The sequence below is a fragment of the Vanellus vanellus genome, assembly GCF_965231255.1.
Source record: "Vanellus vanellus genome assembly, contig: HAP1_SCAFFOLD_1554, whole genome shotgun sequence".
Lineage (NCBI taxonomy): Eukaryota > Metazoa > Chordata > Aves > Charadriiformes > Charadriidae > Vanellus > Vanellus vanellus.
Genome location: NW_028127615.1, coordinates 9,279 through 32,484, shown reverse-complemented (window position 1 = coordinate 32,484; position 23,206 = coordinate 9,279). Strand labels below are relative to the sequence as shown.

Genomic DNA, 23,206 nt, shown 5'->3' with positions numbered 1-23,206 from the left:
AGATCATCGAGAAGGTGCGCCGCCCCCCCCCGCTGTGCCGCCCGGCGGTCTCGGCCGATCAGGCGCCGCTGGAGTGTATCCACCTCATGAAGCAGTGCTGGAGCGAACAGCCCGAGAAACGCCCCACCATCGACCAGATCTTCGACCAGGTGGGACCAGGACGGACCAGTATGGGGGGATATGGGCCACTATGGGGTGAGACGGGGCCAGAACGGGGTGATATGGGGCAAGAATGGGGCGGTATGGACCACTATGGGGGGATATGGACGAGTATGGGGTGATACAGACCACTATGGGGTGATACGGGATCAGTATGGGGTGATATGGACCGGTATGGGATGATATGGACCAGTATGGGGTGATATGGACCACTATGGGGTGAGACGGGGCCAGAACGGGGTGATATGGACCACTATGGGGTGATATAGGATCAGTATGGGTTGATATAGATCGGTATGGGGTGATATGGGACCAGTATGGGATGATATGGACCAGTATGGGATGATATGGACCAGTATGGGGCAGTATGGACCAGTATGGGGTGATATGGACCACTATGGAGTGATATGGGACCAGTATGGGATGATATGGACCAGTATGGGGTGATATGGACCAGTATGGGGTGATATGGACCAGTATGGGGTGATACGGGATCAGTATGGGTTTATATGGACCAGTATGGGGTGATACGGACCAGTATGCGGTGATATGGACCACTATGGGGTGATATGGACCAGTATGGGGTGAGACGGGATCAGGATGGGGTGATATGGGGCAAGAATGGGGCAGTATGGACCACTATGGGGGGATATGGACCAGTATGGGGCGATACGGGATCAGTATGGGGTGATATGGACCACTATGGAGTGATATGGGACCAGTATGGGATGATATGGACCAGTATGGGGTGATATGGACCAGTATGGGGTGAGACGGGATCAGGATGGGGTGATATGGACCACTATGGGGTGATATGGGACCAGTATGGGGTGATATGGACCAGTATGGGGTGTTATAGGATCAGTATGGGTTGATATAGATCGGTATGGGGTGATATGGACCAGTATGGGGTGATATGGACCACTATGGGGTGATACGGGACCAGTATGGGTTTATATGGACCAGTATGGGGTGATATGGACCGGTATGGGGTGATATGGACCACTATGGGGTGAGACGAGATCAGTATGGGGTGATATAGATCGGTATGGGGTGATATGGACCACTATGGGATGATATGGACCAGTATGGGGTGATATGGACCACTATGGGGTGATATGGACCAGTATGGGATGATATGGACCACTATGGGGTGATACGGGATCAGTATGGGTTGATATAGATCGGTATGGGGTGATATGGACCAGTATGGGGTGATATGGACCAGTATGGGGTGATACGGAATCAGTATGGGGTGACATGGACCACTATGGGGTGATACAGGATCAGTATGGGGTGATATGGACCGGTATGGGGTGATATGGACCACTATGGGGTGACATGGACCACTATGGGAGGATATGGACCAGTATGGGCAGTATGGACCAGTATGGGGTGATACGGGATCAGGATGGGGTGAAACGGGACAAGAATGGGGCAGTATGGACCACTATGGGGGGATATGGACCAGTATGGGGTGATACGGGATCAGTATGGGGTGATATGGGACCAGTATGGGATGATATGGACCAGTATGGGGTGATATGGGATCAGTATGGGATGATATGGACCAGTATGGGGTGATATGGACCAGTATGGGGTGAGACGGGATCAGGATGGGATGATATGGACCAGTATGGGGTGATATGGACCAGTATGGGGTGAGACGGGATCAGGATGGGGTGATATGGAACCCTATGGGGTGATATGGACCAGTATGGGGTGAGACGGGATCAGGATGGGGTGATATGGACCACTATGGGGTGATATGGACCAGTATGGGGTGAGACGGGATCAGGATGGGGTGATATGGACCAGTATGGGGTGAGACGGGATCAGGATGGGGTGAGACGGGATCAGGATGGGGTGATATGGACCGGTATGGGATGATATGGGACCAGTATGGGGTGATATGGACCAGTATGGGGTGAGACGGGATCAGGATGGGGTGATATGGACCAGTATGGGGTGATATGGACCAGTATGGGGTGAGACGGGATCAGGATGGGGTGATATGGACCGGTATGGGATGATATGGGACCAGTATGGGGTGATATGGACCAGTATGGGGTGAGACGGGATCAGGATGGGGTGATATGGACCACTATGGGGTGATATGGGATCAGTATGGGATGATATGGACCACTATGGGGTGATATGGGACCAGTATGGGATGATATGGACCAGTATGGGGTGATATGGGACCAGTATGGGATGATATGGACCAGTATGGGGTGATATGGACCGGTATGGGGTGATATGGACCACTATGGGGTGAGACGGGATCAGTATGGGGTGATATAGATCGGTATGGGGTGATATGGACCAGTATGGGATGATATGGACCAGTATGGGGTGATATGGACCAGTATGGGGTGATATGGACCACTATGGGGTGATACGGGACCAGTATGGGATGATATGGACCAGTATGGGGTGATATGGACCGGTATGGGGTGATATGGACCAGTATGGGGTGATACGGGATCAGTATGGGATGATATCGACCAGTATGGGGTGATACAGACCAGTATGGGGTGATATGGACCACTATGGGGTGATATGGACCAGTATGGGGTGATACGGGATCAGGATGGGGTGAGACGGGGCAAGAACGGGGCAGTATGGACCACTATGGGTTTATATGGACCAGTATGGGGTGATATGGACCACTATGGGGTGATATGGACCAGTATGGGTGAGATGGGATCAGTATGGGTTTATATGGACCAGTATGGGGTGATACGGACCAGTATGGGGTGATATGGACCACTATGGGGTGATATGGACCAGTATGGGGTGAGACGGGATCAGGATGGGGTGATATGGGGCAAGAATGGGGCAGTATGGACCACTATGGGGGGATATGGACCAGTATGGGGCGATACGGGATCAGTATGGGGTGATATGGGACCAGTATGGGATGATATGGACCAGTATGGGGTGATACGGGATCAGTATGGGGTGATATGGGACCAGTATGGGATGATATCGACCAGTATGGGGTGATACAGGATCAGTATGGGATGATATGGACCACTATGGGGTGATATGGGATCAGTATGGGGTGATATGGACCGGTATGGGATGATATGGACCAGTATGGGGTGATATGGACCACTATGGGGTGATATGGACCAGTATGGGTTTATATGGACCAGTATGGGGTGATATGGACCAGTATGGGATGAGATGGACCAGTATGGGATGAGATGGACCAGTATGGGGTGATATGGACCACTATGGGGTGATATGGACCAGTATGGGGTGAGACGGGATCAGTATGGGGCAGTATGGACCAGTATGGGATGACACGGACCAGTATGGGGTGATATGGACCACCATGGGGTGATAGGGACCGGTATGGCTTCTATGGGTCCTGAGGTGTGGGGCGTCTTCTGTGGGTCCCGAGCTGTGGGGCGGGACCGCTATGGGGTGGTGGGACCCAAGTTATGAGTTGAGATGGAACCAGTACGTGTTCTCTTGGAACTGAGGTGTCGGGCAGGACCAGTATGGCGTCTGTGGGTCCCGAGGTGTGGGGCGGGACCCATACAGTGTCTGTGGGTCCCGAGGTGTGGGGCGGGACCGCTATGGGGCGGTGGACCCCAAGTTATGAGTTGAGATGGAACCAATACCTGTTCTGTTGGACCTCAAGTGTGGGGCGGGACCAGTGTGGTGTCCGTGGGTCCTGAGGTGTGGGGCGGGACCAGTATGGCGTCTGTGGGTCCCGAGGTGTGGGGCGGGACCCATACAGTGTCTGTGGGTCCTGAGGTGTGGGGCAGGACCGCTATGGGGCGGTGGGACCCACGTTATGAGTTGAGATGGAACTGGTATGTGTTCTCTTGGACCTGAGGTGTGGGACGGGACCAGTGTGGCTTCTGTGGGTCCTGAGGTGTGGGGCAGGACCAGTATGGTGTCTGTGGGTCCCGAGGTGTGGGGCAGGACCGCTATGGGGCGGTGGGACCCACGTTATGAGTTGAGATGGAACCAATACCTGTTCTGTTGGACCTCAAGTGTGGGGTGGGACCAGTGCGGCTTCTGTGGGTCCCGAGGTGTGGGGCGGCTTCTGTGGGTCCCGAGGTGTGGGGCGGGACCCATATGGTGTCTGTGGGTCCTGAGGTGTGGGGCGGGACCGCTATGGGGCGGTGGGACCCACGTTATGGGTTGAGATGGAACCAGTACGTGTCCTGTTGGAACTGAAGTGTGGGGCGGGACCAGTGTGGTGTCTGTGGGTCCTGAGGTGTGGGGCGGGAGCCGTATGGCGTCTGTGGGTCCCGAGGTGTGGGGCGGGACCCATACAGTGTCTGTGGGTCCCGAGGTGTGGGGCGGGACCGCTATGGGGTGGTGGAAATGATGTTATGAGTTGAGATGGAACCAGTACGTGTCCTGTTGGAACTGAAGTGTGGGGCGGGACCAGTGTGGCTTCTGTGGGTCCCGAGGTGTGGGGCGTCTTCTGTGGGTCCCGAGGTGTGGGGCGGGACCCATACAGTGTCTGTGAGTCCTGAGGTGTGGGGCAGGACTGCTATGGGGTGGTGGGACCCACGTTATGGGTTGAGATGGAACCAGTACGTGTTCTGTTGGAACTGAAGTGTGGGGCGGGACCAGTGTGGTGTCTGTGGGTCCTGAGGTGTGGGGCGGGACCAGTATGGCGTCTGTGGGTCCCGAGGTGTGGGGCGGGACCCATACAGTGTCTGTGGGTCCTGCGGTGTGGGGCAGGACCGCTATGGGGCGGTGGGACCCACGTTATGAGTTGAGATGGAACTGGTATGTGTTCTCTTGGACCTGAGGTGTGGGACGGGACCAGTGTGGCTTCTGTGGGTCCCGAGGTGTGGGGCAGGACCAGTATGGTGTCTGTGGGTCCCGAGGTGTGGGGCAGGACCGCTATGGGGCGGTGGACCCCACGTTATGGGTTGAGATGGAACCAATACCTGTTCTGTTGGACCTCAAGTGTGGGGTGGGACCAGTGCAGCTTCTGTGGGTCCCGAGGTGTGGGGCGGGACCCATATGGTGTCTGTGGGTCCTGAGGTGTGGGGCGGGACCGCTATGGGGCGGTGGACCCCACGTTATGAGTTGAGATGGAACCAGTACGTGTTCTGTTGGACCTCAAGTGTGGGGTGGGACCAGTGCGGCTTCTGTGGGTCCTGAGGTGTGGGGCAGGACCCGTATGGCTTCTGTGGGTCCTGAGGTGTGGGGCGGGACCCATATGGTGTCTGTGGGTCCCGAGGTGTGGGGCGGGACCGCTATGGGGTGGTGGAACCGATGTTATGAGTTGAGATGGAACCGGTACATGTCCTGTTGGAACTGAAGTGTGGGGCGGGACCAGTGCGGCTTCTGTGGGTCCCGAGGTGTGGGGCGGCTTCTGTGGGTCCCGAGCTGTGGGGCGGGACCCATACAGTGTCTGTGGGTCCCGAGGTGTGGGGCGGGACCGCTATGGGGTGGTGGAACCGATGTTATGAGTTGAGATGGAACCAGTACATGTCCTGTTGGAACTGAAGTGTGGGGTGGGACCAGTGCGGCTTCTGTGGGTCCTGAGGTGTGGGGCGGGAGCCGTATGGTGTCTGTGGGTCCCGAGGTGTGGGGCAGGACCAGTATGGTGTCTGTGGGTCCCGAGGTGTGGGGTGGGACCGCTATGGGGCGGTGGAACCCACGTTATGGGTTGAGACGGAACCGGTACATGTTCTGTTGGAACTGAAGTGTGGGGCGGGACCAGTGTGGCTTCTTTGGGTCCCGAGGTGTGGGGCGGCTTCTGTGGGTCCCGAGCTGTGGGGCAGGACCCATATGGTGTCTGTGGGTCCTGAGGTGTGGGGCGGGACCGCTATGGGGCGGTGGACCCCACGTTATGAGTTGAGACGGAACCAGTACGTGTTCTGTTGGACCTCAAGTGTGGGGTGGGACCAGTGTGGTGTCTGTGGGTCCTGAGGTGTGGGGTGGGACCGCTATGGGGCGGTGGACCCCACGTTATGGGTTGAGACGGAACCGCTACGTGTTCTGTTGGAACTGAAGTGTGGGGCGGGGCCAGTGTGGCTTCTGTGGGTCCCGAGGTGTGGGGCAGGACCAGTATGGCGTCTGTGGGTCCCGAGGTGTGGGGCGGGACCCATACAGTGTCTGTGGGTCCCGAGGTGTGGGGTGGGACCGCTATGGGGTGGTGGAACCGATGTTATGAGTTGAGATGGAACCGGTACATGTCCTGTTGGAACTGAAGTGTGGGGCGGGACCAGTGCGGCTTCTGTGGGTCCCGAGCTGTGGGGCGGGACCTCTATGGGGCAGCGGGACCCCACGTTATGAGTTGAGATGGAACTGGTATGTGTTCTCTTGGACCTGAGGTGTGGGGTGGGACCAGTGCGGCTTCTGTGGGTCCCGAGGTGTGGGGCGGCTTCTGTGGGTCCCGAGGTGTGGGGCGGGACCCATATGGTGTCTGTGGGTCCCGAGGTGTGGGGCAGGACCGCTATGGGGTGGTGGAACCCACGTTATGAGTTGAGATGGAACCAGTACCTGTTCTGTTGGACCTGAGGTGTGGGGCGGGACCAGTGCGGCTTCTGTGGGTCCCGAGGTGTGGGGCGGCTTCTGTGGGTCCCGAGGTGTGGGGCGGGACCCATACAGTGTCTGTGGGTCCCGAGGTGTGGGGCGGGACCGCTATGGGGTGGTGGAAATGATGTTATGAGTTGAGATGGAACCGGTACATGTCCTGTTGGAACTGAAGTGTGGGGCGGGACCAGTGCGGCTTCTGTGGGTCCTGAGGTGTGGGGCGGGAGCCGTATGGTGTCTGTGGGTCCCGAGGTGTGGGGCAGGACCAGTACGGTGTCTGTGGGTCCTGAGGTGTGGGGTGGGACCGCTATGGGGCGGTGGACCCCACGTTATGAGTTGAGACGGAACCAGTACGTGTTCTGTTGGACCTCAAGTGTGGGGCGGGACCAGTGCGGCTTCTGTGGGTCCCGAGGTGTGGGGCGGCTTCTGTGGGTCCCGAGGTGTGGGGCGGGACCCATACAGTGTCTGTGAGTCCTGAGGTGTGGGGCAGGACTGCTATGGGGTGGTGGGACCCACGTTATGGGTTGAGACGGAACCAGTACGTGTTCTGTTGGAACTGAAGTGTGGGGTGGGACCAGTGCGGCTTCTGTGGGTCCTGAGGTGTGGGGTGGGACCCATATGGTGTCTGTGGGTCCCGAGCTGTGGGGCGGGACCTCTATGGGGCGGCGGGACCCCACGTTACGAGTTGAGACGGAACCGCTCCCTGTTCCGTTGGACCTGAAGCGGTTGAGGTCTCCCTACCGCCTGTGGGGCGGGAGGGCCTTGGGGGCCGCCGTGGGGCGGGCTGAGCCTGAGGTCGCCGTGGGGCGGGATCTCCCCATAGTTCAAGAGCATCAATAAGGGGCGGAAGACCAACATCATCGACTCCATGTTGCGCATGTTGGAACAGTATTCCAGTAATTTGGAGGACCTCATCCGGGAACGGACGGAGGAGTTGGAGATCGAGAAGCAGAAGACGGATAAGCTCCTCACCCAGATGCTGCCGCCGTGGGTCGCCGTGGGGCAGGGAAAGCCGGGGGGGGGGGGGGGAGGAGGGATGTGGGGCTGGGGTTGGGAGATGGGGTTGGAGGGTGGTGGTCAGTCCATGGTAGGTCGAGGTCTAGGGGGGGTTGGGGGGGGGGGGGAGCGGTGGGGTGGGGGGATCTGCTGTGGGTTGTGTGGGGCTGGAGGGGGGTGAGGTGGTCACTGGGGGTGGGTTGGGGGTGGTCATGACCCATAGATGCCACCCACATCTGTGGGGCTGGAGGGGGTTGAGGTGGCCACCAGGAATGGGTTGGAGTTGGCCATGACCCATAGATGCCACCCACATCTATGGGGCTGGAGAGAGTCAAGGTGGCCACTGGGGGTGGGTTGGGGGTGGCCACGACCCATAGATGCCACCCACATCTGTGGGGCTGGAGGGGGTTGAGGTGGCCAACAGGAATGGGTTGGAGTTGGCCATGACCCATAGATGCCACCCACATCTGTGGGGCTGGAGGGGGGCGAGCTGGCCACTGGGGATGGGTTGGGGGTGGCCACGACCCATAGACGCCACCTGTATCTGTGGGGCTGGAGAGAGTCAAGGTGGCCACCAGGAATGGGTTGGAGTTGGCCACAACCCATAGATCCCACACTTATCTATGGGGCTGGAGAGAGTCAAGGTGGCCACCAGGAATGGGTTGGAGTTGGCCACGACCCATAGATCCCACACTTATCTATGGGGCTGGAGATGGTCGAGGTGGCCACTGGGGGTGGGTTGGGGGTGGCCATGACCCATAGACGCCACCTGTATCTGTGGGGCTGGAGAGAGTCAAGGTGGCCACTGGGGATGGGTTGGGGGTAGCCACGACCCATAGATCCCACCCACATCTGTGGGGCTGGAGATGGTCGAGGTGGCCACTGGGAGTGGGTTGGGGGTAGCCATGACCCATAGATCCCACACACATCTGTGGGGCTGGAGATGGTCGAGGTGGCCACTGGGGGTGGGTTGGGGGTGGCCACGACCCATAGATCCCACACACATCTGTGGGGCTGGAGGGGGGCGAGGTGGTCACTGGGGGTGGGTTGGGGGTGGCCATGACCCATAGACGCCACCTGTATCTGTGGGGCTGGAGAGAGTCAAGGTGGCCACCGGGGATGGATTGGAGTTGGCCATGACCCATAGATGCCACCCACATCTATGGGGCTGGAGATGGTCGAGGTGGTCACTGGGGGTGGGTTGGGGTTGGCCATGACCCATAGATCCCACCCACATCTGTGGGGCTGGAGGGGGGCGAGGTGGCCACCAGGAATGGGTTGGAGTTGGCCATGACCCATAGATGCCACCCACATCTATGGGGCTGGAGAGAGTCAAGGTGGCCACTGGGGATGGGTTCGGGGTAGCCACAACCCATAGATCCCACCCACATCTGTGGGGCTGGAGGGGGTTGAGGTGGCCAACAGGAATGGGTTGGAGTTGGCCATGACCCATAGATGCCACCCACATCTGTGGGGCTGGAGGGGGGCGAGGTGGCCACTGGGGATGGGTTGGGGGTGGCCACGACCCATAGACGCCACCTGTATCTGTGGGGCTGGAGAGAGTCAAGGTGGCCACCAGGAATGGGTTGGAGTTGGCCACGACCCATAGATGCCACCCACATCTATGGGGCTGGAGAGAGTCAAGGTGGCCACCGGGGATGGGTTGGAGTTGGCCACGACCCATAGATGCCACCCACATCTGTGGGGCTGGAGGGGGGCGAGGTGGTCACTGGGGGTGGGTTGGGGGTGGCCATGACCCATAGACGCCACCTGTATCTGTGGGGCTGGAGAGAGTTGAGGTGGCCACCAGGAATGGGTTGGAGTTGGCCACGACCCATAGATCCCACCCTTATCTATGGGGCTGGAGATGGTTGAGGTGGCCACTGGGGATGGGTTGGAGTTGGCCACGACCCATAGATCCCACCCATATCTATGGGGCTGGAGATGGTCGAGGTGGCCACTGGGGATGGGTTCAGGCTAGCCACGACCCATAGATGCCACCCACATCTGTGGGGCTGGAGATGGTCGAGGTGGCCACCGGGCCCACATAGGAGTTGCCCCCCCCCCACCCCATAGCGGTGCCACCCACACCCCCAGTCCTCCCCATTACCCCACAGCCCCACCGGTGCCTGAGGACCCCCCCCACCCCCCCCCCACCCCCCAAGTGGCCACCATGGTCCACCTCCCAACCTCTACCTCGGTGGTGGCCACCATGATCTTCACCGAGCTCCCCCTTGGGTGTGGGTGTGGGGTGGGGGTGTGGGGTGTGTGGGGTGTGGGGTGACCCCTGTGGCCCCACAGGTCGGTGGCGGAGGCCCTGAGGACCCCACCCCACCCCACATCACCCCCCAAGTGGCCACCATGGTCCACCTCCAAACCTCTACCTTGGTGGTGGCCACCATAATCCTCACCGAGCTGTCCCCCGTGGGGGGGTGTGTGGGGGGTGTGTGTGTGGGGTGTGGGGTGTGTGGGGTGTGGGGTGACCCCTGTGGCCCCACAGGTTGGTGGTGGAGGCCCTGAGGACCCCACCCCACCCCACATGTGGCCACCATGGTCCACCTCCCAACCTCTACCCTGCTGGTGGCCACCATAATCCTCACCGAGCTCTCCCTTGGCTGTGGGTGTGTGTGGGGTGTGTGGGGTGTGTGGGGTGTGTGGGGTGTGGGGTGACCCCTGTGGCCCCACAGGTCGGTGGCGGAGGCCCTGAGGACCCCCTCCACCCCCCATGTGGCCACCATGGTCCACCTCCCAACCTCTACCTTGATGGTGGCCACCACGATCTTCACCGAGCTCCCCCTTGGGGGGGGTGTGGGGTGTGTGTGGGGTGTGTGGGGTGTGGGGTGACCCCTGTGGCCCCACAGGTCGGTGGCGGAGGCCCTGAGGACCCCACCCCACCCCACATGTGGCCACCATGGTCCACCTCCCAACCTCTACCTTGGTGGTGGCCACCATGATCTTCACCAAGCTCCCCCTTGGGTGTGGGTGTGTGGGGTGTGTGTGTGGGGTGTGGGGGGTGTGGGGTGACCCCTGTGGCCCCACAGGTGGGTGGCGGAGGCCCTGAGGACCCCACCCCACCCCACATGTGGCCACCATGGTCCACCTCCAAACCTCTACCTTGATGGTGGCCACCATGATCTTCACCAAGCTGTCCCCCTTGGGGGGGTGTGTGTGGGGTGTGTGGGGTGTGGGGTGACCCCTGTGGCCCCACAGGTCAGTGGCAGAGGCCCTGAGGACCCCCAGGTGGCCACCGTAGTCCACCTCCCAACCTCTACCTTGATGGTGGCCACCATAATCCTCACCGAGCTGTCCCCCGTGGGGGGGGTGTGGGGTGTGTGTGTGGGGTGTGTGGGGTGTGGGGTGACCCCTGTGGCCCCACAGGTCGGTGGCGGAGGCCCTGAGGACCCCACCCCACCCCCTAAGTGGCCACCATGGTCCACCTCCAAACCTCTACCCTGCTGGTGGCCACCATGATCCTCACTGAGCTCTCTCTTGGGGGGTGTGTGTGGGGTGTGTGTGGGGTGTGTGGGGTGTGGGGTGACCCCTGTGGCCCCACAGGTTGGTGATGGAGGCCCTGAGGACCCCACCCCACCCCCCAAGTGGCCACCATGGTCCACCTCCCAACCTCTACCTTGGTGGTGGCCACCATAATCCTCACCGAGCTGTCCCCCTTGGCTGTGGGTGTGGGGTGTGTGTGTGGGGTGTGTGGGGTGTGGGGTGACCCCTGTGGCCCCACAGGTCGGTGGCGGAGGCCCTGAGGTCCCCACCCCACCCCACATGTGGCCACCATGGTCCACCTCCAAACCTCTACCTTGGTGGTGGCCACCATAATCCTCACTGAGCTCTCTCTTGGGGGGGGTGTGTGGGGTGTGTGTGGGGTGTGTGGGGTGTGTGGGGTGTGGGGTGACCCCTGTGGCCCCACAGGTCGGTGGCGGAGGCCCTGAGGACCCCCAGGTGGCCACCGTAGTCCACCTCCCAACCTCTACCTTGGTGGTGGCCACCATGATCCTCACCGAGCTGTCCCCCTTGGGGGGGTGTGTGTGGGGTGTGTGGGGTGTGTGGGGTGTGGGGGGTGTGGGGTGACCCCTGTGGCCCCACAGGTGGGTGGTGGAGGCCCTGAGGACCCCCAGGTGGCCACCATGGTCCACCTCCAAACCTCTACCTTGGTGGTGGCCACCATGATCCTCACCGAGCTGTCCCCCGTGGGGGGGTGTGGGGTGTGTGTGTGGGGTGTGTGGGGTGTGTGGGGTGTGGGGGGTGTGGGGTGACCCCTGTGGCCCCACAGGTCGGTGGCGGAGGCCCTGAAGATGGGGACGGCGGTGGAACCGGAGTATTTCGAGGAGGTGACCCTCTACTTCAGCGACATCGTGGGCTTCACCACCATCTCGGCCATGAGCGAACCCATCGAGGTGGTGGACCTCCTCAACGACCTCTACACCCTCTTCGACGCCATCATCGGCTCCCACGACGTCTACAAGGTGAGGGGGGGGCTACCAACCCCGCCCCCCGCCCTAGCCCGCCGGGGCCACCGCTTTCCCGCCCCTCGGGGTCACCTCCCGCCTTTCGGGGTCACCTCCCGCCCGTCTTTCTTCGGGGTCACCTCCCTGGTGGGGGGGTTCTGGGGCACGGCGGGTACGGGATGGAGGGAGGGGCGGCTAAAAGAGGGAGGGGGGGCCACCAAAAGAGGGAGGGGGGCCACCAAAAGAGGGAGGGGGGCCACCAAAATGAAGAGGAGGGGCCACCGAAATGAAGGGAGAGGGGACACTGAAATGAAGGGAGAGGGGACATCGAAAGATGGGGAGGGGCCACCAAAAGATGGGGAGGGGCCACCAAAAGATGGGGAGAGGCCACCAAAAGAGGGAGAGGGGCCACCAAAAGATAGAGGGAGAGGGGCCACCAAAATGAAGAGGAGGGGACACCGAAATGAAGGGAGAGGGGACATCGAAAGATGGGGAGGGGCCACTAAAGGATGGAGAGGGGCCACCAAAAGAGGGAGAGGGGCCACCAAAAGAGGGGGAGGGGACATCAAAAGAGGGAAAGGGGCCACCAAAATGAAGAGGAGGGGCCACCAAAATGAAGGGAGAGGGGACACCGAAATGAAGGGAGAGGGGCCATCGAAAGATGGGGAGGGGCCACTAAAGGATGGAGAGGGGCCACCGAAATGAAGGGGAGGGGCCACCAAAATGAAGGGGAGGGGCCACCAAAAGATGGGGAGGGGACATCAAAAGAGGGAGAGGGGCCACCAAAAGAGGGAGAGGGGCCACCAAAAGAGGGAGGAGGGCCACTGAAGGATGGAGAGGGGCCACCAAAAGAGGGAGAGGGGCCACCAAAATGAAGAGGAGGGGACACCAAAATGAAGGGGAGGGGCCATCAGAAGAGGGAGAGGGGCCACCAAAAGAGGGAGGGGGGCCACCAAAAGAGGGAGGGGGGCCACCGAAATGAAGAGGAGGGGCCACCGAAATGAAGGGAGAGGGGCCACTGAAATGAAGAGGAGGGGCCACCGAAATGAAGGGAGAGGGGACACTGAAATGAAGGGAGAGGGGACATCGAAAGATGGGCTGGGGCCACTAAAGGATGGAGAGGGGCCACCAAAAGAGGGAGAGGGGCCACCAAAAGAGGGAGAGGGGCCACTAAAGGATGGAGAGGGGCCACCGAAATGAAGGGGAGGGGCCACCAAAATGAAGGGGAGGGGCCACCAAAAGATGGGGAGGGGACATCAAAAGAGGGAGAGGGGCCACCAAAAGAGGGAGGAGGGCCACTGAAGGATGGAGAGGGGCCACCAAAAGAGGGAGAGGGGCCACCAAAATGAAGAGGAGGGGCCACTGAAATGAAGAGGAGGGGCCACCGAAATGAAGGGAGAGGGGACACTGAAATGAAGGGAGAGGGGACATCGAAAGATGGGCTGGGGCCACTAAAGGATGGAGAGGGGCCACCAAAAGAGGGAGAGGGGCCACCAAAAGATGGGGAGGGGACATCAAAATGAAGAGGAGGGGACATCGAAATGAAGGGGAGGGGACATCAAAAGATGGGGAGGGGGCACCAAAAGATGGAGAGGGGCCACCGAAAGAGGGAGAGGGGCCACCAAAAGAGGGAGAGGGGCCACCAAAAGAGGGAGAGGGGCCACCAAAAGATGGGGAGGGGCCACCAAAAGATGGGGAGGGGCCACCAAAAGAGGGAGAGGGGCCACTGAAATGAAGAGGAGGGGCCACCGAAATGAAGGGAGAGGAGACATCGAAAGATGGGGAGGGGCCACTAAAGGATGGAGAGGGGCCACCAAAAGAGGGAGAGGGGCCACCAAAAGATAGAGGGAGAGGGGCCACCAAAATGAAGGGGAGGGGACATCAAAAGAGGGAGAGGGGCCACCAAAATGAAGAGGAGGGGACACCAAAATGAAGGGAGAGGGGACATCAAAAGATGGGGAGGGGGCACCAAAAGATGGAGAGGGGCCACCGAAAGAGGGAGAGGGGCCACCAAAATGAAGGGAGAGGGGCCACCGAAAGAGGGAGAGGGGCCACCAAAATGAAGGGGAGGGGACATCAAAAGAGGGAGAGGGGACATCAAAAGAGGGAGAGGGGCCACCAAAATATGGGGAGGGGCCACCAAAATGAAGGGAGAGGGGCCACCAAAAGAGGGAGAGGGGCCACCAAAAGAGGGAGAGGGGCCACCGAAATGAAGGGGAGGGGCCACCGAAAGATGGAGAGGGGCCACAAAAAGATGGGGAGGGGCCACTAAAGGATGGAGAGGGGCCACCAAAAGAGGGAGAGGGGCCACCAAAAGATGGAGAAGGGCCACCAAAGGATGGCCTCGGGGTTCCTCATGGGCCTCAGGGCTATCAACGAGGGTATTGGTCCACCCCGTGGCTCTGGTGGCCACGGTGCCACCAGGTGCTTTGGCCACCACCTTGTAGATATAGGGCCACGGCCACCAAGTGGAGGTGGTAACGGGTCCCCAAGGTCCTTAGGGCCACCTGGGCGGTGACCGTGGCCACCAGAGCCACCATCTCCTGGGATGTGGTCCCCGAGGTCCTTCGGGCCATCTGGGAGGTGACCGTGGCCACCAGAGCCACCATCTCCTGGGACATGGTCCCCGAGGTCCTTAGGGCCACCTGGGAGGGGACCGTGGCCACCAGAGCCACCATCCCCTGGGACGTGGTCCCTGAGGTCCTTGTGGCCACCTGTGGGGGGACCGTGGCCACCAGAGCCACCATCCCCTGGGACGTGGTCCCCGAGGTCCTTGTGGCCACCTGGGAGGGGACCGTGGCCACCAGAGCCACCATCTCCTAGGACGTGGTCCCCGAGGTCCTTAGGGCCACCTGGGAGGGGACTGTGGCTCTGGTGGCCACTGTCCCACCACGGGTGGCTGTGCTTTGGCCACCACCCTGCAAAGAGGAGAAATGGCCACCAAATGGAGGTGGTGACGGGTCCCCGAGGTCCTTAGGGACATCTGTGATGTGACCATGGCTCTGGTGGCCACAGTCCCCTGGGAAGCGGTCCCCGAGGTCCTTAGGGCCACCTGGGAGGTGACTGTGGCCACCAGAGCCACCATCCCCTGGGATGTAGTCCCTGATGTCCTTTGGGCCACCTGGGAGGTGACTGTGGCCACCAGAGCCACCATCTCCTGGGATGTGGTCCCCGAGGTCCTTCGGGCCACCTGTGAGGGGACCGTGGCCACCAGAGCCACCATCCCCTGGGATGTGGTCCCCGAGGTCCTTCGGGCCACCTGGGAGGTGACTGTGGCCACCAGAGCCACCATCTCCTGTGACGTGGACCACAAGGTCCTTGTGGCCACCTGGGAGGGGAGCGTGGCTCTGGTAGCCATGGTGGCCACCACCCCTCCCTGGCTTGTAACATGCATCCCCTCGCCCCCTGACCCCTCCTTTTTTTTTGGGTGGGGGGGTGGGGGCTGTGGGCTATCGGTGGCCGCAGGTAGAGACCATCGGGGACGCCTACATGGTGGCCTCGGGGTTGCCCAAACGCAACGGGACACCTGTGAGGGGACCGTGGCCACCAGAGCCACCATCTCCTGGGACGTGGTCCCCGAGGTCCTTAGGGCCACCTGGGAGGTGACTGTGGCCACCAGAGCCACCATCCCCTAGGACGTAGTCCCTGAGGTCCTTCGGGCCACCTGTGAGGTGACTGTGGCCACCAGAGCCACCATCTCCTGGGATGTAGTCCCTGATGTCCTTTGGGCCACCTGGGAGGGGACTGTGGCCACCAGAGCCACCATCTCCTAGGACGTGGTCCCCGAGGTCCTTCGGGCCACCTGGGAGGTGACCGTGGCCACCAGAGCCACCATCTCCTGGGATGTGGTCCCCGAGGTCCTTCGGGCCATCTTGGAGGGGACCATGGCCACCAGAGCCACCATCCCCTGGGATGTGGTCCCCGAGGTCCTTCGGGCCATCTGGGAGGGGACCGTGGCCACCAGAGCCACCATCCCCTGGGATGTGGTCCTCGAGGTCCTTCGGGCCACCTGTGAGGGGACTGTGGCCACCAGAGCCACCATCTCCTGGGATGTGGTCCCCGAGGTCCTTCGGGCCATCTGGGAGGTGACCGTGGCCACCAGAGCCACCATCTCCTGGGACGTGGTCCCCGAGGTCCTTCGGGCCATCTGGGAGGTGACTGTGGCCACCAGAGCCACCATCTCCTGCGACGTGGACCACAAGGTCCTTGTGGCCACCTGGGAGGGGAGCATGGCTCTGGTAGCCATGGTGGCCACCACCCCTCCCTGGCTTGTAACATGCATCCCCTCGCCCCCTGACCCCTCCTTTTTTTTTGGGTGGGGGGGTGGGGGCTGTGGGCTATCGGTGGCCGCAGGTGGAGACCATCGGGGACGCCTACATGGTGGCCTCGGGGTCGCCCAAACGCAACGGGCCACCTGGGAGGGGACCGTGGCCACCAGAGCCACCATCTCCTGGGACGTGGTCCCCGAGGTCCTTGTGGCCACCTGGGAGGGGACCGTGGCCACCAGAGCCACCATCTCCTGGGACGTGGTCCCCGAGGTCCTTCGGGCCACCTGGGAGGGGACCATGGCCACCAGAGCCACCATCTCCTGGGACGTGGTCCCCGAGGTCCTTTGGGCCACCTGGGAGGTGACCGTGGCCACCAGAGCCACCATCTCCTGGGATGTGGTCCTCAAGGTCCTTGTGGCCACCTGGGAGGGGAGCGTGGCTCTGGTAGCCATGGTGGCCACCACCCCTCCCCGGCTTGTAACATGCATCCCCTCGCCCCCTGACCCCTCCTTTTTTTTTGGGGGGGGGGGGTGGGGGCTGTGGGCTATCGGTGGCCGCAGGTGGAGACCATCGGGGACGCCTACATGGTGGCCTCGGGGTTGCCCAAACGCAACGGCAACCGCCACGCCGGGGAGATTGCCAACATGTCGTTGGACATCCTCAGTTCCGTCGGTACCTTCAAAATGAGGCACATGCCCGAAGTGCCCGTCCGCATCCGCATCGGCCTCCACTCCGGTAAGGCCACGCCCACTCCTCCCCCCCCCCCACCCCCCACCCCACCCCACCCCTTCTCTGATTGGCTGGACACGCCCCTTATGATATCCCGCCCCGGGGCTACCGCTCGGTCATTTACGGCTACCGGTCAATATGGCGGGAGAGGGGTTGGGCGGTCACGCTTGGGGGGGAAGGAGGGGGGGGGGGGGAAGTTGGCTCTGGCCACGCCCCTAAAGGCCACGCCCCCAAATGCCACGCCCCTAAAGACCACACCCACCCCCGCGATGGTCACGCCCCGTCTTGGCCACCCCCAAACTCATCACCTCTTGGCCAAAATTCAAGATAGTCATGTCCCGTTGGCTGTGACCCACCGGCCACGCCCCGAAAGGCCACGCCCCCAAAGGCCACGCCCCTTAGACACGCCCCTAAAGACCACACCCACCCCCGCGATGGTCACGCCCCGCCTTGGCCACCCCCAAACTCAACACCTCTTGGCCAACCTCAAGATAGTCATGTCCCAATGGCTGTGACCCACGTGCCACGCCCCTAAAGGCCACGCCCCCAAATGCCACGCCCCTTAGACACGCCCCTAAAGACCACGCCCACCCCCACGATGGTCACGCCCCGTCTTGGCCACCCCCAAACTCAACACCTCTTGGCCAACCTCAAGATAGTCATGTCCCGTTGGCTGTGACCCACCGGCCACGCCCCGAAAGGCCACGCCCCGAAAGGCCACGCCCCCTAGACACGCCCCTAAAGACCACGCCCACCCCCGCGATGGTCACGCCCCGTCTTGGCCACCCCCAAACTCAACACCTCTTGGCCAACCTCAAGATAGTCATGTCCCGTTGGCTGTGACCCACCGGCCACGCCCCGAAAGGCCACGCCCCGAAAGGCCACGCCCCCTAGACACGCCCCTAAAGACCACGCCCACCCCCGCGATGGTCACGCCCCGTCTTGGCCACCCCCAAACTCGTCACCTCTTGGCCAACCTCAAGATAGTCATGTCCCGTTGGCTGTGACCCACCGGCCACGCCCCGAAAGGCCACGCCCCGAAAGGCCACGCCCCCTAGACACGCCCCTAAAGACCACGCCCACCCCCGCGATGGTCACGCCCCGTCTTGGCCACCCCCAAACTCGTCACCTCTTGGCCAACCTCAAGATAGTCATGTCCCGTTGGCTGTGACCCACCGGCCACGCCCCGAAAGGCCACGCCCCCAAAGGCCACGCCCCCAAAGACCACACCCACCCCCACGATGGTCACGCCCCGCCTTGGCCACGCCCAAACTCATCACCTCTTGGCCAACCTCAAGATAGTCATGTCCCGTTGGCTGCGACCCACCGGCCACGCCCCGAAAGGCCACGCCCCGAAAGGCCACGCCCCCTAGACACGCCCCTTAAGACCACGCCCACCCCCGCGATGGTCACGCCCCATCTTGGCCACTCCCAAACTCAACACCTCTTGGCCAACCTCAAGATAGTCATGTCCCGTTGGCTGCGACCCATTGGCCGTGACCCTTAGGCCACACCCACTGGCCACGCCCCTAAAGGCCACGCCCACCCCCGCGATGGTCACGCCCCGCCTTGGCCACGCCCAAACTCATCACCTCTTGGCCAACGCTTGGCCGTGGCTCCTTGACCGCACCCTTCCCTTCCATGACCCCAAGCCTTGGCCTCGCCCTTTGGGTGACCACGCCCTTGGGGTGACCACGCCCACCCCCACGCGTGACCACGCCCCTCCTCGGCCCCGCCCCTCCGCAGGGCCCTGCGTGGCCGGCGTCGTGGGGCTCACCATGCCGCGCTACTGCCTCTTCGGGGACACGGTCAACACGGCGTCACGCATGGAGTCCACGGGGCTGCGTGAGTGTCCCCTCCCCCCCCCCGAGGGCCCCCACACGCGTGTGCGTGGCCCCTCACGTGTCCCCAACACGCGTGTCCTCTTCGTCACGTGTCCTCCACACGGGTCCCACCACACGTCCCACCACGTGGCCCCAACCTCTGTGTCCCCAACACGGGTGTCCTCACGTGTCCCCTCACGTGTCCCCAACACGCGTGTCCTCTTCGTCACGTGTCCCCAACACACGTCCCACCACGTGGCCCCAACCTCTGTGTCCCACTCGCGTGTCCCCAACACGGGTGTCCCCACAGGTCTCCTCATGTGTCCCCAACACGCGTGTCCTCTTCGTCACGTGTCCCCACCACACGTCCCACCACGTGTCCCCAACCTCCGTGTCCCCCTCGTGTGTGGCCCCAACACGGGTGTCCCCACGTGTCCCCTCACATGTCCCCAACACGCGTGTCCTCTTCATCACGTGTCCCCAACACGGGTCCCACCACACGTCCCACCACGTGGCCCCAACCCCCGTGTCCCCCCGCACGGGGGGTGGGGGGCCCACACGGGGGGTGGGGGGGATGGGGGGCCACGGGCGGGGCCCCGGTGACAGACGTGTCCCCGCAGCGTACCGGATCCACGTCAACGCCCGCACGGTGGCCATCCTGCTGGCCCTGAAGGAGGGCTTCAAGCTGGACATCCGGGGCAAGACCGAGCTCAAGGTGCCCTTGTTGCCCCCCGTTGACCCCTCGTTGCCCCCATTGCCCCCTCATTGCCCCCGTTGACCTCTCATTGCCCCGCTGACCCCTCATTGCCCCCATTGACCCCTCATTGCCCCCGTTGACCCCTTATTGCCCCCTCATTGCCCCGTTGACCCCTCGTTGCCCCCGTTGACCCCTCATTGCCCCCATTGACCCCTCGTTGTCCCTGTTGACCCCTCATTGCCCCCGTTGACCCCTTATTGCCCCCATTGCCCCCTCATTGCCCCCATTGACCCCTCATTGCCCCCGTTGACCCCTCATTGTCTCCGTTGACCCCTTATTGCCCCCGTTGACCCCTCATTGTCCCCGTTGACCTCTCATTGCCCCCGTTGACTCCTCATTGCCCCCGTTGACCCCTTATTGCCCCCATTGACCCCTCATTGCCCCCGTTGACTCCTCATTGCCCCCATTGACTGCTTATTGCCCCCGTTGCCCGCTCATTGCCCCCGCTGACCCCTCATTGTCACTCGTTGCCCCCTCATTGCCCCCATTGACTCCTCGATGTCCCCATTGCCCCCTCATTGCCCCCGTTGACCCCCATTGCCCCCGTTGACCACTTATTGCCCCCGTTGACCCCTCATTGCCTCCATTGACCCCTCATTGTCTCCGTTGACCCCTTATTGCCCCCGTTGACCTCTCATTGCCCCGTTGACCCCTCATTGCCCCCGTTGACCCCTCATTGCCCCCATTGCCCCCTCGTTGCCCCCGTTGACCCCTCATTGCCCCCGTTGCCCCCTCATTGCCCCCATTGACTCCTCATTGCCCCCATTGCCCCTTCATTGTCCCCGTTGCCCCCTCATTGCCCCCATTGACTCCTCATTGCCCCCGTTGACCCCTCATTGCCCCCGTTGCCCCCTTGTTGCCCCCTCATTGCCCCCATTGACCACTTATTGCCCCCGTTGCCCTCTCATTCTCCCCGTTGACCCCTCATTGCCCCCGTTGACCCCTTATTGCCCCCGTTGACCCCTCATGGTTACTTATTGCCCCCATTGCCCCCTAATTACCCCCTTATTCCACCCGTTGCCCCTTAATTGCCCCTTCAGACCCCCCAATTGCCCCCTTTGCCCCATGTTGCCCTCCCGGGGGGGGGGGGGGCTGACGGTGGCTGTCCCCGTCCCCCCCCCCAGGGGAAGGGTGTGGAGGACACGTACTGGTTGGTGGGACGAGAGGGCTTCACCAAACCCATCCCCACCCCCCCCGACCTCCTGCCCGGGTGAGCCGCGCGCCGGGGGGGCTCTGGGGGGGGGTCTGGGTTTCTTTTTGGGGGGGGCAAGGGGAGGGGTGTCCCTGGGGGCTGGGGGGGGTCCCTGCATTCCTGGGTCCCATGAAGGGGGGGGTCTCTGGGACCCCTTTTTTTGGGGCGGGGGGGGGGGACACGACAGATGTCTGAGGTCCCTGGGGGGGTCCCTGGGGCCCCCTTTTTTTTTTGGGGGGGGGGGGGGGCAGATGTCTGGGGCCCCTGGGGGGGTCCCTGGGGCCCATTTTGGGGGGAGGAGACCACTGGGTCCTCTTGGGGGTGTCCCGGGGGGGGGGGAACGACACACAGACTCCTGAGTCCCCTGGGGGGGGTCCCTGGGGCCCATTTTTTGGGGGGGGGTGTCCCTGGGTCCCCTTTTTGGGGGGGGGGGGGGGTCTCCGTGTCCCGGGGGGGGGGCACAGACTCCCGAATCCCCTGGGGCCCATTTTTGGGGGGGGGGGGGGTGTCCCCGTGTCCCGGGGGGGGACCCACAGCCTCCCGAGTCCCCTGGGGGGGTCCCGGGGGCTCATTTTTGGGGGGGGGGGTGTCCCTGGGTCCCCTAAGGGGGGGTCCCCGGGGCCCATTTTGGGGGGGGGAGGGGGGGGGGGTCCCCGTGTCCCGGGGGGGGGGGACACAGCCTCCCGAATCCCCTGGGGGGGTCCCTGGGGCCCATTTTTTGGGGGGGGGGGGTGTCCCTGGGTCCCCTAAGGGGGGGGTCCCCGTGTCCCGGGGGGGACACACAGACTCCCGAGTCCCCTGGGGGGGGGGTCCCTGGGGCCCATTTTTGGGGGGGGGGTGTCCCTGGGGCCCCTAAGGGGGGGTCCCCGGGGCCCATTTTGGGGGGGGGAGGGGGGGGGTGTCCCCGTGTCCCGGGGGGGGGGGACACAGCCTCCCGAATCCCCTGGGGGGGGTCCCGGGGCCCATTTTTTGGGGAGGTGGGGTGTCCCTGGGTCCCCTAAGGGGGGGGTCCCCGTGTCCCGGGGGGGACACACAGCCTCCCGGGTCCCCACGGGGGGGGGCGGGGGGCGGTACCGGACACCTGTCCCCCCCCCTTCCCCCCCCCCCGGGCGGCGGTGTCCCCTCAGGGCCAGCAATCACGGCATCAGCCTGGACGAGATCCCGGCGGAGCGCAGGAAGAAACTGGAAAAAGCGCGACCGGGGCAGGTGCTCAAATAGCCCCGGTGAGCCACGCCCCTTTCCCCGCCCACACCACGCCCCCTTCCCCCCGTCCTCCACCAATCAGCGCTAAGGCCACGCCTCTCCAATGAAGGGGGGAAGGCCCAACGCAGCACACCCTTCCGGTGCCGCTCTAGGCGGCGCCGCTCTATGGTAGGGCGCTGGAGGATTTCCGGGGTCCGCCAAAACCATAGAGAAAGGGGGGGGTGGGGGGGGATGGGGGGTGCGGGCGGCTCCACAGAGCGTTCCCCCCGCTTCTCCCCACTGCGTTTAACTCGGTAAGCGCCTCTCTGGCCGCCGGGGTCCTCCACACCATAGAGATTTTGCCGCCCGCTCTGCGCCGCCCTTCTCTATGGTCACAATGGGGTGGGGGTGTGTGTGGGGGGAATCCTCCAAGATCATAGAGATGGGGATAGAGCGCTCCCCGCGTGACACTCTACCCCTCTCCGCGGAAGCACTCTATGGTCGCCGCCGCCATTGAGACCAACCAGCGCGCCCCCCACCCACCCACGTAGAGCGGCGCCGCGGTGCACGCCGGGACGGCCGCTGATTGCTCCACCCCCTCCGGCAGCCCCTCCCCCGCGGCCACGCCCCCACCGGAGAGACACACCCCTGCGAGGGAGGAGTCAACACGCTGATTGGCCGCCGCGGGGCCCGCCCCCCCCGGGCGCTAAAAGGGGCGGGGCGGACGCTGGACTCATGAGGGGGGCGTGGCTTACCGCTGGGAAGAGGCGTGGCCTACCGGCGGGAGAGGGCGGTGCCGGCCCACCAAGGGGCGTGGCTTGTCTCCAAAGGGGGCGTGGCCCCACCGCAGCGCTCTTAAAGGGACAGCGCCCCCGGATTTGGGGGGGGGGGGGGGGAGGGGTTTCCACGAGGGCCCTGGTGGGAGCGGCCATATTGGAGCAGTGACATCACCCAACGACGTCACCCGCTCGCTCTTAAAGGGACAGACCCCCTCTTTTCTTTTTTAGCCTCGTTTCCCCCCCCCCCCATTTTCCCCCCATTTCCCGCCCCTCCCCCCCCCCCCCCGCAAAAAAAATTCCTCCTTAAAGGGGGCGGAGCCATCCGTCATCTTGCGCCCC

At 62.9% G+C, this 23,206-nt stretch overlaps 1 protein-coding gene across 1 annotated transcript; it reads left to right on the top strand.

The window, feature by feature from the left end:
- On the top strand, nucleotides 1-22,953 carry LOC309685165 (retinal guanylyl cyclase 1-like; the record flags this gene model as incomplete). The annotated part of the gene is made up of 9 exons (XM_082500973.1): nucleotides 1-149; nucleotides 7,508-7,671; nucleotides 11,963-12,155; nucleotides 16,966-17,140; nucleotides 18,881-18,979; nucleotides 19,578-19,672; nucleotides 20,839-20,924; nucleotides 22,034-22,129; nucleotides 22,580-22,953. Coding segments are annotated over 8 exons (1,052 nt in total), but the record flags the coding sequence as incomplete, so codon positions are not given.
- Between the last annotated feature and the right edge of the window lie 253 nt (nucleotides 22,954-23,206).